The sequence below is a fragment of the Cydia pomonella genome, chromosome 4 (genome assembly GCF_033807575.1).
Source record: "Cydia pomonella isolate Wapato2018A chromosome 4, ilCydPomo1, whole genome shotgun sequence".
Classification (NCBI taxonomy): Eukaryota; Metazoa; Arthropoda; class Insecta; order Lepidoptera; family Tortricidae; genus Cydia; species Cydia pomonella.
The window spans coordinates 1,000,901-1,015,769 of record NC_084706.1 but is presented as its reverse complement, the minus strand read 5'-3'; the positions used below and the strand labels follow the sequence as shown (position 1 = coordinate 1,015,769).

Below are 14,869 nucleotides of genomic sequence, written 5' to 3'. Positions count from 1 at the left end.
AATATTTCTGTCTCGAACCGGTAGTGGGACGACGGCCAGGGTACACACAAGTTTAATTTAAACGTGCACATATTCACACACAAACGGAGCATTGGCCGTCTCGTCTGATCCAGATAATTAATGCTTCAGTTAGAGCGTCAGGAATTAAAAGATTACGTAACCCTTATAATGAGCAAGAACTAAATCGATAATATCTTGGCTTATTACAATTAACGACTATTCGTGACTTATGTGGACTGTTTATTAAATTGTAAATATTGGCACATACGATAAACTAAAAACAAACATCCTACAATAATACTTATGACATTAACGGACAGCATATAAATGTAGGTGCCTATAAGCCGCTCGTATGTGCCTACTTAAAGTTGTTGCCGACCATACGTATAAGATGTAGCTGGGTCGAATGAGCTCAGCTGAAACCGGTTGGCACTCATATTGTCTCACTCTGCACCAGGAAACCGCCGCCCGACCGCTCAGACATTTCCTGTGCTTTGTCTCAACACTGCCACGACACGCGTGCCTTCCAAATTGATGACGCCCGTTATGAGATCGTAGATTTTCAAATACATGTATTACATACATGTCATGTATGTATAAACATTGTCAAATACATACCAGACTAGAAACATACTCCATGCCAGCAGTATTAAACACAAGTCGTGTCACAGCAATTAACGACACTGCAAACCAGGAAATATTGAAAGTTATTAAAACTGTTGCGCTGACGTAACACCTACTGGCCGCTTAGTACTTCCGCATGCCCTAGCCTAGGCAGAATGGACACTATAATAAAATATTGTTGCCGGAACAAAACTTAGCGAAAATATTTGAAATTTCATTCCGGCGTCTAAAAGTAAACATATGTAAATATCATAATTACTTATTATAAATACCACATGAAGTAATAATCAGTATCCGCATATACATGAAATGCGCTTGTCAGAGCCGGCAATTCGCGATAACAATTTGCGGAAGCATCGCGCTCGCATTTGCCGTTCTAGTCAAAAATTTATTCGTCTTGTTCTTGTTCCCGAAGTTTTATCTCACCAAGCAATGTGTGCGAGGCACGGCGGGGAAGGCGGGCGCGCGGCGAGAGGCGACGAGCGCGGGTTCGTCCGCCCGCGCCGCCACCGCACCGCATCATCAGTCCGCGCCGGAGAGCCGACCGCGACGCTTGTCCGTGAGTCTGTTCCCTCAGATACGCTGCTGGTTTACGGCGTGCCGTAACACGACACGTTTGGAGGGACCGACGCATCAACGCGTGTGCCTGGTGCTCTGTGAATGCTGGATACTGTGCTATAAGTGTTGTGAACTATGATACAAGTGTGCTGAAGTTATTCTATTGACATCTAATACCAGGATTTTTAAAACTGCCAGTTCCGGATCTGCTTAGCCGGTGAGTCTGAGTAACTATCGAAGCTTATCGCAAACGCGCTATCGCGTACTCACGCATTTCCGACTGCGCCCGATAAGACAGCTATGCTGTACTTGATGATATGAAATTTGGATACGGTAAAGGGGCCTCAGTCTAAATAAAATATCACTAAGTTACAATTTCATGCCAGTTAGACCAGCAAGATCCGCGAATAGCGCAAAACCTATATAAACTAACTTTGTTATCTATTTTTATATACATGTAACTTCCTTTTGGCAAGAAAAAATACATATTTTTATCAGAGATTATAATATACCCTTTAAATATTACTCCTCTTATAATATGCCTCGAGATTAGGGGATTCAAAATAATAATATCCACCCCTACAGTGTAACAACGTCCCCATTGATCCTTGCAAATATGCGCTCCGGCAGGTGACAACCCTAAATTTATCACTTTGGGTTATGCCCCCGACCACTGTATATACGCCCCCAATAACGTACAAAATCATATAATAGAGTAACTTTCGATGTAATTTAAAATTAATACAGAACATAGTAAACTTCATTTCTAACGTTTGGCGTAAACCAAACAATACATGTATAAATGTAATACACCAATGTAATTGTAACACAGCTAAATAAAAAGTTTATAATGACGCAATAACCCATTTAACAGCTTTTATCAAAACAATATTGGTTTAAAACGAGTCTAATTACACTACGGCCTAAAATACAAAACTTTATTGAAAACAAAATAGTTCGGAAAATTACACTGTTCGCAAATCCAACTAATACTTCGAGTAAAACTGTGATCATCGTTAACTCATTATGCTTTAAAATCATATAATCATATATATATATATATATATATATATATATATATATATATATATATATATTTAAACGACTTTGAACGAAGACCACTTAAAATAACGCCTTGTTGCCATACGACTACCGCGTATCAATCTTCCCTTGTTACGAGTAATACCAACGTCCGGTATATAATATACATCTATACCACAGTAAATAACTTTACTATAATATGCCATATTTTTTTCTTTACATTTGTATATTTTATTGATTATTGCTTGGAAACACAAAGCGCAATAGGAATATCCTACTAATAACTTAATTATGTAGTAACTAATTATTATATTGTAATCTAAGGATTGCTTGTCTCTAGGCATATTTTTTATATACAACATAATTTTGTTTTCAGATAATCGTGATGAAAGTGGTCAGTTTGCAACTGCCTTCCGGGCCGAGCATGGAGCGCCTTCCGCTGCCATTCAGCCCGACGGAACTATTGTGGCGGTACCCCTTGCCGTGGGCGCCGCCGCCTCCGTCACCTCTCGGTGACGCAAAGGCCCAGCTGCCCGCTGGTCTCCCCCCAGAACCCCGACTCTGGACCAGAGAAGACGTAGCCGTTTTCCTCAAATGGTGTGAGAGGGAATTCGATTTACCAAACTTTGATATGGATCTTTTTCAAATGAACGGTAAGCAACACAATCAATGGCGAGTACTTAAGTCCCTTTTCTGGGAAAACGAATTGTTTGCTAATCGCTCCTTTTGTTTGCAGGTAAAGCGTTATGCCTCCTTACCAAAACGGATCTCGGAGAACGCTGTCCGGGGGCTGGTGATGTTTTACACAATGTTTTACAAATGCTGGTGCGAGATGCTGCGCTGTTGGGGAGAGTGCCGTCGTCGCCGGTGACCCCGACGGCGCGCGCCGCCCCTTACCCGCCCTCGCCGCACTCGCACCCTCCCACCCCGACGTGGGCCGTGGATGGCTTCCATCACTTTCACAGCGCTGCGGCTGCTGCCGCGCAGCCCAACTCGGTGACATTGAGCCCTGCACCGTCCGTCGACAGTTCAGGAAGTCCCCAAAGAGGAGAAACAATGAGTTATGCGCCATCATATGCACCGTCTACGACAGCTGTGGTTCAGAACGCTAGCTCTGGAAGCAATCATTCGGATTCGGATGAAGAAGCTCAATTTACGCCTCAACCACGTTCGCCTAAAGAAGTTCCAATGGCGAATTCAGTTTCGCAAAACCACCAAGCGCAACAGCACTCGCATTATCGCGCTCAACATAGAGAATTCTTTCCGAGTGATATGCCAGAATCGAACACAAGTAAGTAAAGAAAAGTATCATTATTCGGATTATCAAGTTAATGAGTAGTAAACATACTTCATGCCAACGTATTAAAAAATGTTTTTCCACAAAAAACTTAACTATACTGCCACTACGACCTTGAGGAAAACCCACAAGCGTAACGATCTTATAAATATTACGACAAAATCACTGGAATAAAAGTATTTAGTCTCTACTAATCGTTCTTTATATTATTTTCAGATGGAAGACTTTTATGGGACTTCCTCCAACAGCTGCTTAATGACCCAACACAACGATACACAAACTACATCGCATGGAAGAACCGAGAAACTGGTGTCTTCAAGATCGTCGATCCTGCTGGCTTGGCAAAATTATGGGGGATTCAGAAAAACCATCTTTCAATGAACTACGACAAGATGTCCCGCGCTCTGAGATACTATTACCGTGTAAATATTTTACGGAAAGTGCAGGGTGAACGACACTGCTACCAGTTCTTGAGGAACCCGATTGAACTAAAGAACATAAAAAATATCTCGCTCTTGAGGCAACAAATGAGCCCAACCCGTGTAGCCCCGCAGCCCGTAGTAAAGACGGAAATGAAGGAAGAACGCTGTGAAGAAGATCCCTTGGACGAGGACATGCCGACCGACCTGAGCATGGCGGCGGCCGAGCCGTGGCGGAAGCGCGCGCGCGCCGAGCCCTCCGCGCCGCCGCACGACAAACATCGCATCAGTGCTCTCATCGGGGAGAGCATGCTACTCAAACGAGAATCCGAATATACTCCTGACCATTATGCGCTAAATCTCAAAAGTGAAAAATGTGATCAATGATCATCGAAAACGTAAGCTGGACACTAACTGTGCGACGCGTGATTAATGTTAAGCATTCGTGCGAAAACAGCTCCACCCACTAAAATTCTAGTCAAAATCCTCTCAGAAAGGGTTTCTTGCAGTCTTCCTTTAAAAAATATATATATTTGGTGAGATTCCAACGATTAACGTCACAAATAGCTGAGAGTACTTTGACGGATTTAAGATGGTCTTTGGAGATAAAAAGCAGGGTATGGACCTTAATGCCTTTGTGCCAAGTGATTTTTAATTTTTAGTGTCAATTAAATTAAGTAGTTAGCAAAAGGGACAAGAGTTTATTGGTGTTAACATAATAGAGACTGTTATATTTTGTGCAATGAATAAACGGCTGCCGTGAGTATGAACAGTTGCAGAGATCATTGTTGCCAAAAGTCAATAAGTATGTGTGTGTGCGTAACTAATTACTTACGCGCTTGTTGATGCATTTTGTAATTTAATTTAGTCGTATGCATGTTTATTCTTTTTATGTACTAGTAAAAAAGAAAACATAACATAAGAGTTTAAACCATAAAAACCTGTTCAAGATACCAATATCGTCTTCCATTATATTTTGGCAATCCAATTATGTTGTAGCGTGCAAATCGGATTTATTTCGAAGACTACCACAAATAACGACAGCTATTTCTTCAAAATTGTCAGAAAATAAATATTTACAAAATTGACAATAATAGACAATTACCTAAAATGCCTTGAAAATTATTAAAATTTCCACTGTGATAAATGTAAAGTGGTAGACGTGTAGAACATTCTAGGGCTTAAACTCAAAGATTTCCAGCTACAATTTTCTGTGATCTCTTTTATCAATATAGGTAAATGTCATGAAGAATAAATATAAAGATATCTTGTAAATATTACTTAAGATATATAAGGCAACTAGCATTAAGAAACTGACTGTAAAGAGAATGTATGTATATGATTTGTAAAACAAAAGGGAGCTTTATAAAAATACCTAGTGTATTCTGTATGTACTAGTACACCTGAGTTTGTATTTTTACAATAAAATTATTTCTACATCGGCATAAACTTGCCATGAATTTCCAACTTGTTGTACACAATAGCATGTTTCATTTAAAAATATTGTGTCAGATTTATTATAACGTAAAAATAAACAAAGATAATGTTAACTGACTTATTATTCAATTTTTTTCGTCGAACCCTATAACTTCAGACATAAGAAATTTACCAATAGTACTTAATAGAGAAATCTAACAACACCCCATACGCCGTGAGAATGGTCACTGTTAATGACGCTAAATCGTCCGGTGACCAGCAAAACTCACTAAATACAAAAAAATAATTAAACACAATTAACCTTATTTTAGTAGTGATATGGTTCATTATGGCTATAAACTTGTGGTGGAAATTAGTGAGTTTTGCTTGTCACCTGACGAGATATTATTCTGACATTTGCACATGCACGTACGAACGAAAGTAATTTAGACATTACTACTGGACGAGTCTGTTATTGCATACCTAGCTTACAACTGAATAAATATTGGGCTCCACTATTTTTAAAAGAAAATCATACTGATACGACTAAAGACATCTATGCAATTATCGAACCTACTCACAATATTTCATTAGAATAAAAAAAAATCTAAAGATAAATGCGACCTGCAGAGAACAGACATACGAAAGCATTTGTGCCTAAGCTGGAACGGACTCTGTCAACAAAGTGAAACTGAAACAGTACGGCAACGGTAAAAGCTGTGCCCTAGTAAAAAAACATTAGAGAGGCCTAGCTAGATTTTTCGTCCCCGCCATAGAGAAATAAGTAAGCATAGAGTGTTCACTTTCAAATCAAAACGCTTAATATTTTCGTAATCGACATCTAGCGTCAAGTATCACATTTATCATTACCGCTACTTGACACTAGATGTCACCGTAACTACCAAGTGTATTTCTCACCAATTTACAACTAATATTACAAGCAAAATTGTTTTTTTTTTTCAGTTATAATAGTAGCTGAAAATTGTTGAGAATTAAAATAATAAGCGTTTTGGTACCAAAACTGATGCATAGAGTGAGCACTCTATGCTTGCTTCTTATTTCTCTACGGTTGGAAGAGATCCCTAAATGGGATAAGTTCGCTCTTGTATTTGGATATATTTTGTTACTTTCTACTTATTCTGTGAAGTGTTTTAGAGGCGCCATCTATCGTCGAGTAGCATAACCGCCAATATAAACAGTGCCACTCCCCCAGTCTGTCAATTAAATCTAAGTAACTCTGAATTGTGTAAGTTAATTACCACATTTTTGATGTTAGGAAAATTCTAATCATAAAGAAAAACAAGGTAAAGACTAGATAAAAAAATGATATTGTAGTTTTATGAACAACAAAATTGAAGCCCAAGAAGTTATGTCTATATATAAATTTATCCAGTAGTTATCAAATCACTATGACAGATGGTAATTTTAGATTAAAACATGATATAAAATATTAGTATTTATTGAAATAAGTGATATCACTACAGTATACTTAATAAATACAGGGAACTGTCATCAGAACCTATGATTCTGCATCAGCAAGTTGGCTTTGGAAAAAGATAATGTCATCGGCAATGACTGTTGAAGCTGTTCGGATTTGTCCATCCTCAGTTTTAATCTCGCCATATGATAACTTCCCCATGACATAAACTCTTTGTCCTTTCTTGAGATATTTATAGACAGTATCCCTTAGGCCAGGCTTAAATACGCTCACTCTGTGCCAATCTGTTCTGTGCAACATATCACCAGATTCATATTTGTAATTGAAATGTGTGGCAAGTGGAAAATTCACAACTGGGCGCTCCTCTGTTCCTCTTTTTTGAGGATCTGCCCCTACCCTTCCCAGAAGTGTGACTTGATTAATAGCTAAAAAGAGAAAATATTGTATTGAATGAAATGGAAACAAAATAAACACGTGATATTTAATGAAATAATATTTTTACACATACTTTTCTCTGATTTCTGTGTATCACATCTCATGGCTGTCGTATGGACGTCTGAACAGGGGACTGCTGTGAATTGGCGTGTTGCGCTATAAATCTAAAAACCATAACTTGAATTAACCACAAATATATTACATTAAAGATTACAGATAAGTAATTCACTATTCATAACCTCTATTTATACATAGGTTAAGCTAACCTTTAAATAAATTATTTGGGTAACTTACCTCATACAAATATAAATATTAAAGTTCACTCTTTACGCTTAAAATTTAAACAAAATCAAACTCGTCTATGAACAAGATATTTAAAGTTACCACAAAGTTTGCCGGTCATATTTAGAATTAGGTTAGTGAAAATAACATGTAAGACAAAATATAACTTACCCTTGAAAGACGAAACATTTTGAACTATAGTGTGTAGTAATCTTCAATCGTAAATCAATTTCCGTTGTCTTAAATTGTGTTAAAAACTATTGAAATGAATATGAGACGCAAGATAGATACAAAAAAATGCCATGCCATAAACAACTAACTTTTTTTAATTTAAGGGCTCCACTCGCCGTGCTACAAATCGCACGCGATTTTCGATACTTTTCAAATGTCATCGATAATCGCATGAGATTTGCGGCATTTTAATCGATCAATTGAATTCATTGCTCCCATAGAGGTACAATCATAGCGATGAAATGGTAGAGCCGGCAGATAACCGAACGAGATGCTCTTATGGAACTTTCAGTACGTTCTTGTCACAGTCTAATTTTTTTATTCTCCACCGTTAATTTTAGTATGGCTGATGGTGGGCAACAAATAACCCGACCAAATTACGTATAGGTTGTTTGAAGTATTCTAGGTATTGTAGCGCCACCTATTTATGGTTTTTTGTCGGACACTTTTTGGTATATGGAGATTCTGTTCCTTGCCTCTACCTTCCATATTATATCTGGGGGCCTACCGCGAAAATCGAAATTCGTCAATTGCGGGCATTTTTTACTGTCACTCTAATGACGTCTTAGAAAGAGTAAAAGAGAAAAATCCCCGCAATGGGCGAATTTCGGTTTTCGCGGTAGGCCTCCAGTATCTCTTTATAGTTTGTGGTTATAGCCCATGTATGAAGCCCTTGAAAATAATGTTGCCACGAAGGAAATAGTAGTCAATGCGTCGTATTGTTTCCTCTTTTTCCATTCGTTGGTTCATTGACAGTTGTATTTGTGGTTATACCTACCTATAGATTAGTGAAGTTATAACTCCAAAAACCATCACCATACCCAATCCTGGAAAAGTTGTTGCCTGTGAAGGATGCCTTCAGCTGCGAATCCTAAGTCCGAAAAGCCGGCCTCTTCGGAGGCCACGGATAATTCACCAGTACGACAAGTCTTGACGATTATTGAACATAAAATCCGTAATTTGGAGAAAAGAAAGGTACGTTGCTAATATACTGCACGACACCGACACCCAGATGTATTTTTCGTGTTTAGCTATGAAACTTTGCAGCTATTTAACTAAATACAATTATTATGCGCGTATAAGTGTTATACTTTCGCTAGTATAGTATCTTGCACAAGTGAGTTAACTTGCCGTGAATTGCTGACGCCATTTTTACATGTGCTCGGCCAGTGTTGACGATACAAAAGGTAGACATAATGAGCACCCAAACACGGGAGTTCGTTAACTAAACTGGCCCTTATTGAAACTAACACGTGGTACAATACTTCTGTTGTTTAACGACTGATAGTTTAAATCTACTTGAAGGTTTTTATCGTCATCAACATGATGATTATGATGATATCCATCTTTGAAGTATTTGTTACGAGCGCTTAGGAGTATGTTCTTTGTTCTGTTGATATTCAATAGTACAGTAACACTAGCCTCTGCTTGCGACTTTGTCCGCGGTAAATGCACTTCCAAGCGACCCTATTTTGTCCGCCTACAGAATATCAGCACCCAAATTGCATATTCAGTTTTCAAATCATGCTGAAAATGTTTCGTGTATCTTAACATTACCTACTTAAAATGTATACTAAACAAGTTTTAGTTCTTTTCGACATCTGTTTCTCGGTATGTAACTTGTTTATGTACTTATAAAGATCAAAATTTAATGACCTATTTAGATATCTGAAATTGTGTGTATATAATTGTGTTGTCAAGGGATTGCTTGAAAAGTTGATGATAGCTACCTATTCTGAGATTAAATATATCAAAGACTGTATATGTTGACCCTAAATGGTTTCTAGACGCAACAATGAGACAGAACCGTTTTTGAAGTTTTCATTGTTACTTGACCAACCTTTTAATTTCCTAAATCATTTAAGGTCACTCTTAATGTAAACATTTTTAATTTTCAGAGCAAGTTGACTTCATACAGAGACTTACAAAAATCTGGCAAAGAATTAAATGCTGATCAGAAAATAGCAGTTGCCAAGTATGACGAAGTTGCTCAGACATTAGAGTTTGCCCGAGACCTCTCAAAGCAAATAACTTCCATAGCTGTCTCCACTGAAAAGGAAGCTAAAAAACAAGCAAAAAGGGTATGTGTTCATTTATTTTTACTTGTGATAGCTTGCATGGCTGTATTATAGTACATTCGCATATATAGTAAAACATAAGACGACATGCCGACTCCGTCCGATCCGGTAAACAGCCGGTATTAATAATATTACATGCTCCCTATTTAAGACGGCCAAGAGCCTCGAATCCCAAATTAGGCAATCTTTTAAGGTGGGTCGGAGCCCAGTTAACTTTGGAGACCACTGATCCAGAAATAGGAGCCTCCGTCTCTGGGAATGAGACAATGATTTTCAAGTTTCACAATATAGCTACTTAGGAATTTCATGATCTGCTGGATTTTACAAATGGCTGAAGGGAAAATAGCAACAGGGGCCTGTGGGTGTTTATCCTAGATTAATCCAAGTAGGAGGATAGCGTCTTAGGCTTGATATACCTTGTGCCTTCATACTTTGCTATTGGTGAACAATTCAGTGTGATTATGCTGTAACTCTTGAGTCTGTATTTTTAGTATAAACATGTTTTGTATCTCATTGGAATAAAGCACTTTGCTATCAGTCTAGCAGTGTATATAAACAAAAAAGTACATGTTTTCATGCCTACCACAATTACTACTTTAGTGACTAAGTTTTGTCTGTCAATAGTAATGCAACAATAATTACTATTTAAACTAGAAACTATTTTAGGAAATCTATGAGACTATGTAGTGTTATAATGAGAATTATATATTACAGGAAACCTGGATTCGCTATGCGGCCGACACAAACAAAATCCGTGAGGTTCTTCTTATCTTGGATTGTCTCACACAAATGGGCAATGTTGAAGCAAGAGATGATTTCCTAAATGGAACTAATGGAGCAGCTAAATTGACTGAGGAGGATCTTAAAATTCTTGATGATTTGTAAGTATTCTATAATAATTGAGGGTAACAATAGAAAATATCAAGTTATAGTCTTTTAATATGATCACTGCAGCATGCGCATGCTGGACCAAGAGATGCAACACTTATTACAAATTGTATTTTAGGTAGCAAATGTATAATAGCGGTCAAAAAAAGCAAGTGGTGTGAGTAACTTTAACCTTTTCAACGCTTTCTCCCTCGCATCAAAATGTGGCATGCACGCCAATATGTCAACTATTGAGAAACGAATTTAAACCTTATCTGTCAACAGTAAAATTGCTTTGACAGTGTCTGCCATGACCTCTTTAGTGGTCGTTGGCGTGGTAGGCACGACAGCACACGACCACTGTAGTGGCTCTTGGCGTTCAAAAGGTTAAATTAAATTATGTATATGCCTTTGAAAAAAAAAAAAAAAAATTGATCCGAGGTACAGCTAAACGAGCATGTACGAGTATACTGATGTTATTACTCTGGCATACGCAGACGGGGGTTGTGAAATCATGGAAGAAATTAAAGAGATTGGTTTTTTTTATAGCCTTTTGTTCTGGCACCCAAATGCTGTTTATCGTTTTTCGTAAAAAAAGTATGAATGTCCGCTTTTTCTTCGATTCGCTCCATAGTGTGTCGGTCAGAATGCTCGTAGGTTGACATTGGGCTGAAGCCGCGCGCATCAAATATTTTGCATCCGTGTTTCAGCGACCGGTGTCAAGGCCATTTGACATCATTGCTGCACCCTGGGCGAAATGGTTGTGACCCATAGATATATCAGATACAAGATACAAAAACCGGACAAGTGCGAGTCGGACTCGCCCACCGAGGGTTCCGTACTTTTTAGTACCTATTTGTTGTTACAGCGGCAACAGAAATACATCATCTGAAAATTTCAGCTGTCTAGCTAACACGGTTCATGAGATACAGCCTGGTGACAGACGGACGGACGGACAGCGGAGTCTTAGTAATAGGGTCCCGTTTTACCCTTTGGGTACGGAACCCTAAAAAGCGACGTAAATTTACTGCCATCTTTCGACATATAATTAAAACTTTTAGAACGCCCTTTGACTTTGATCCTTATTATTTCACTGATATGTTGTGTTCAATTTGTTAAATACCAAAAAGTGGCCCGCAGCCAGCGATATCAACTTGCCCCCCCTCCCCCTAGTTTGTTTTGGCTGGCTACGCCCTTGCAGTGGAGTCTCGATTAGGCGAAATCCTCGTTAACACGAAATAAAATGCCATCCCTTCAAGGCCCTAAACTTCTATAACTTGAAATTAAGATGAATTTACCTCTATATCTAACTAGAAAATATTGGCGTAGTGTTTTATCACAAAGTTATTTAGGTACTAACAAATCTTTGTAACTCGAAAAAGACAATAAGACTGTACTTTACGCGTTTGCACAATTACCTCTTAAATACGAATTTATCATGCGTTGCATTTTTACCTCGGTAACTGGAAACATCGAACATTTCCACGATAAGATAACCAGCGCTTTTCAAATTTGCTGCTTTTACTACTGACAAAAGTAGCATTTCTACGGAGTAGAATGTGATTTAAATGAAGTATGTAAGATATCTTTTAAGAAACGATATTGAGCGTATTTATCTCTTTATCCAAGGTACCCCGAAGTGACGCCGAAACACGAGGCCAACGAGGAGGGTCAACCCGGATTCCCAGCCCACACGACGAAAGCGGCCGAACACATCTACGCCATCATCGACGGCAAACCGAAGGAAATCCTGGGCACCACGTACGCCCACATCAAAGAGATCATCATGACCGTACACAGCTGCGGCTACTTCGATAAGGTCGAGGACGACACCGTCGCCGCGGAGGAGGCGGAGGCGGAGGCGCAGGCGCAGGCGGCGGCGGCGGCGGAGCCCGCGGAGGCCGCGCCGCTCGCCTACGCCGCGCCCGCGCCGCACGAGCTGCCCGCGCCGCTCGGCCTGCCCGCGCCCGCCTACCCGCTGCGCCCGCTGCCGCCCATCACCCTGCAGGAGGTCGAGCACGCCTACTTCGCCCAGCAGTACCCCCAGCAGCGCCCCATCGCGGAGGTCATCGGCTCGCAGAACTTCTTCTTCCTGCAGGAGTCCGAGATCGACAGCCCCGTCGGCACGCCGCAGCCGCCCATGATGAACCCGCCGTCGCCGCCGGGGCCCATCCCCACGCAGACCTTCACCAACCAGCACTACGTGCCGATGCCGGAGCCGGGCCCGCTGCCGCTGCCGCCGCCGCACTTCCAGGCGCCCTACGTGCCGCTGGCCGCGCCGCTGCCGCCGCCGCCGCCGCCGGCCGCCGCGCCCGAGCCCGCGCCCGAGCCCGCGCCCGAGCCCGAGCCCGCGCCCGAGCCCGACCGCGCCGGCGACGAGTGGCGCGAGGCCCGCAGCCCCGAGCGCGACGACGGCGCCGAGCGCAAGGCGCAGGGCCAGGGCGACGGCCAGAACAGGTTCCGGCGGTACCGCGGCGGCGGCGGCGGCAGGGGCGCCGCCAACGGGTACCGCGGCCGCGGCGGCTACCGGCCGAGCGACGGCTACCAGTACCAGCCGCGCGCCAACAGGGAGCGGCAGTACAACGACAACTACCAGGGCCGGCACAAGGACGGGCGCGCCGGCTCCCACGGCAACGGCGACGCCGGCGAGCACGCGCAGCCCGAGGGCGGCCGGGGCCGCGGCCGGGGCGCGCCGCGCGGCCGCGCCGCCCCGCGCGCGCACTACCCGCGCAGGGACCACGCCGACCACTGAGGCCGCCATATAACCTAGCACTTTTCTGTATCGAGGACTAAATCGTTCGTGGAAGGCAGATTTCACCGGCAACAACGCTGTGGTAACAACAGACAGAGATTATGGTATAAACAAAAAATAAAAAAAAATATATAAAAAAAAAGTAAAATAATAAAAGATGAAACTGAATAAAAATAAGTTACTTGAATTTAGATGTATGATATATGCAATTATAATAAGTTACGTAATTCTAGACTGTACCTATAGGTTGGTCGCCGCGGTGGCCGAGTGCCGCGCCGCCAGCGCCGGCAGCACACGGCTCGACTATAACTACCGGGACCTTGATTCCAAATCTCATTGATCTTTGTACTTTTCATACAGTTCATATTAATTAATTACATGTGTTACGACGTTATACATGTTTTTGTTTTCCTGAGCCGAATTATTTTGAAGTCGGTGATTATGATATTGTACGAAATGTGATGATTTGTTAAAGTTTTTTTTTAACAAATTAGAAATGGAAAGGTATATAAGCACTTGTATGCTTGTGTATTTTATAAGTACTTTTTTTTAATTAAACCAGTGATATAGTTCGGGTTATCCACGACGACGCACAGATTTGTCAAATGTAATCTTTAATAACATGACATTACGAGTGAAGGCACGCGTCTTCGTGAATGGTACAATCTTTAAATAAAAGAGCGGGTTCAACTACCTATACAAATAACTGTAACTGGTGTGTTAATCTACATTTGCCTTACATGCCTACAATTTTATTTTAAATACTCTACATTGTTCTCAATAGAGGCTGTGTGCAAGCAAATTAAAAGTATTCTGTGAATGCATTTTGTTTTCTTTTGTCCAACTGGTAAAGCGTGTACAATGGAGGGGAAGTAAAGATACCTGCAAAAGTAACTCATGCTGAATAATTCCCCTGAATCTGTAGTCAATTTGACCTCTCCATTTGCTTAACTATTTATTTTCGATTTTTTATTTTTTGACAAGTTAATTTTAGCAAACTAAGGCAGCGGTGGCGGAATGCTTCGCCAAAGATTTGAACGCTGGATAATGTCCGGGGTAGAGCGAAGTGGAAGGAGAAAAACTGGAAAGATGATCCCGTTACAGTACAGGACAAACGCTAGGAGGAGGATGATATAACACACACTTTTTAAGAAAAGGAATAACTGTGAAGTTCCGTACAGCGAGCTGCAAAAATGCATACCCACTTTATGAATGGAATTGATTCAGCTGTGTGTTCCTGAAAGAAATGGAAAAACAATCCTTAGGCCACGAACTGGACGCCCGCGACCGGCGATAATACTAACTAAATTTTGCCATAGTATAACTAAATTCCAAAAGTACGCCGCGAATTGAATAATGCATAGAACAATAAATTAATTGAGTTAATCGGTTGACATCTAACCGTGATTGTATTTGACGTGGATTCGCACG

General features: G+C 40.9%; 3 protein-coding genes across 3 annotated transcripts; 2 read left to right on the top strand and 1 right to left on the bottom strand.

The window, feature by feature from the left end:
• Window positions 1-1,147: 1,147 nt before the first annotated feature.
• On the top strand, window positions 1,148-5,493 carry LOC133516803 (ets DNA-binding protein pokkuri). The gene is made up of 4 exons (XM_061849775.1): window positions 1,148-1,399; window positions 2,600-2,876; window positions 2,960-3,514; window positions 3,737-5,493. The coding sequence occupies exons 2-4, from the start codon at window positions 2,609-2,611 to the stop codon at window positions 4,324-4,326; spliced, it is 1,413 nt and encodes a 470-aa protein (XP_061705759.1). The 5' UTR covers window positions 1,148-1,399; window positions 2,600-2,608; the 3' UTR covers window positions 4,327-5,493.
• Window positions 5,494-6,798: 1,305 nt separating this feature from the next.
• On the bottom strand, window positions 6,799-7,840 carry LOC133516804 (single-stranded DNA-binding protein, mitochondrial). Its single transcript, XM_061849777.1, has 3 exons — window positions 7,682-7,840; window positions 7,302-7,392; window positions 6,799-7,218 (listed from the first exon to the last, which is right to left on the bottom strand). Exons 1-3 carry the CDS (start codon window positions 7,697-7,699, stop codon window positions 6,875-6,877), a joined length of 453 nt encoding a protein of 150 aa, XP_061705761.1. The 5' UTR covers window positions 7,700-7,840; the 3' UTR covers window positions 6,799-6,874.
• A 655-nt stretch (window positions 7,841-8,495) lies between these two features.
• LOC133516802 (caprin homolog) lies at window positions 8,496-14,258 on the top strand. The gene is made up of 4 exons (XM_061849774.1): window positions 8,496-8,716; window positions 9,640-9,822; window positions 10,534-10,700; window positions 12,316-14,258. Exons 1-4 carry the CDS (start codon window positions 8,594-8,596, stop codon window positions 13,436-13,438), a joined length of 1,596 nt encoding a protein of 531 aa, XP_061705758.1. The 5' UTR covers window positions 8,496-8,593; the 3' UTR covers window positions 13,439-14,258.
• The last annotated feature ends 611 nt before the right edge of the window (window positions 14,259-14,869 follow it).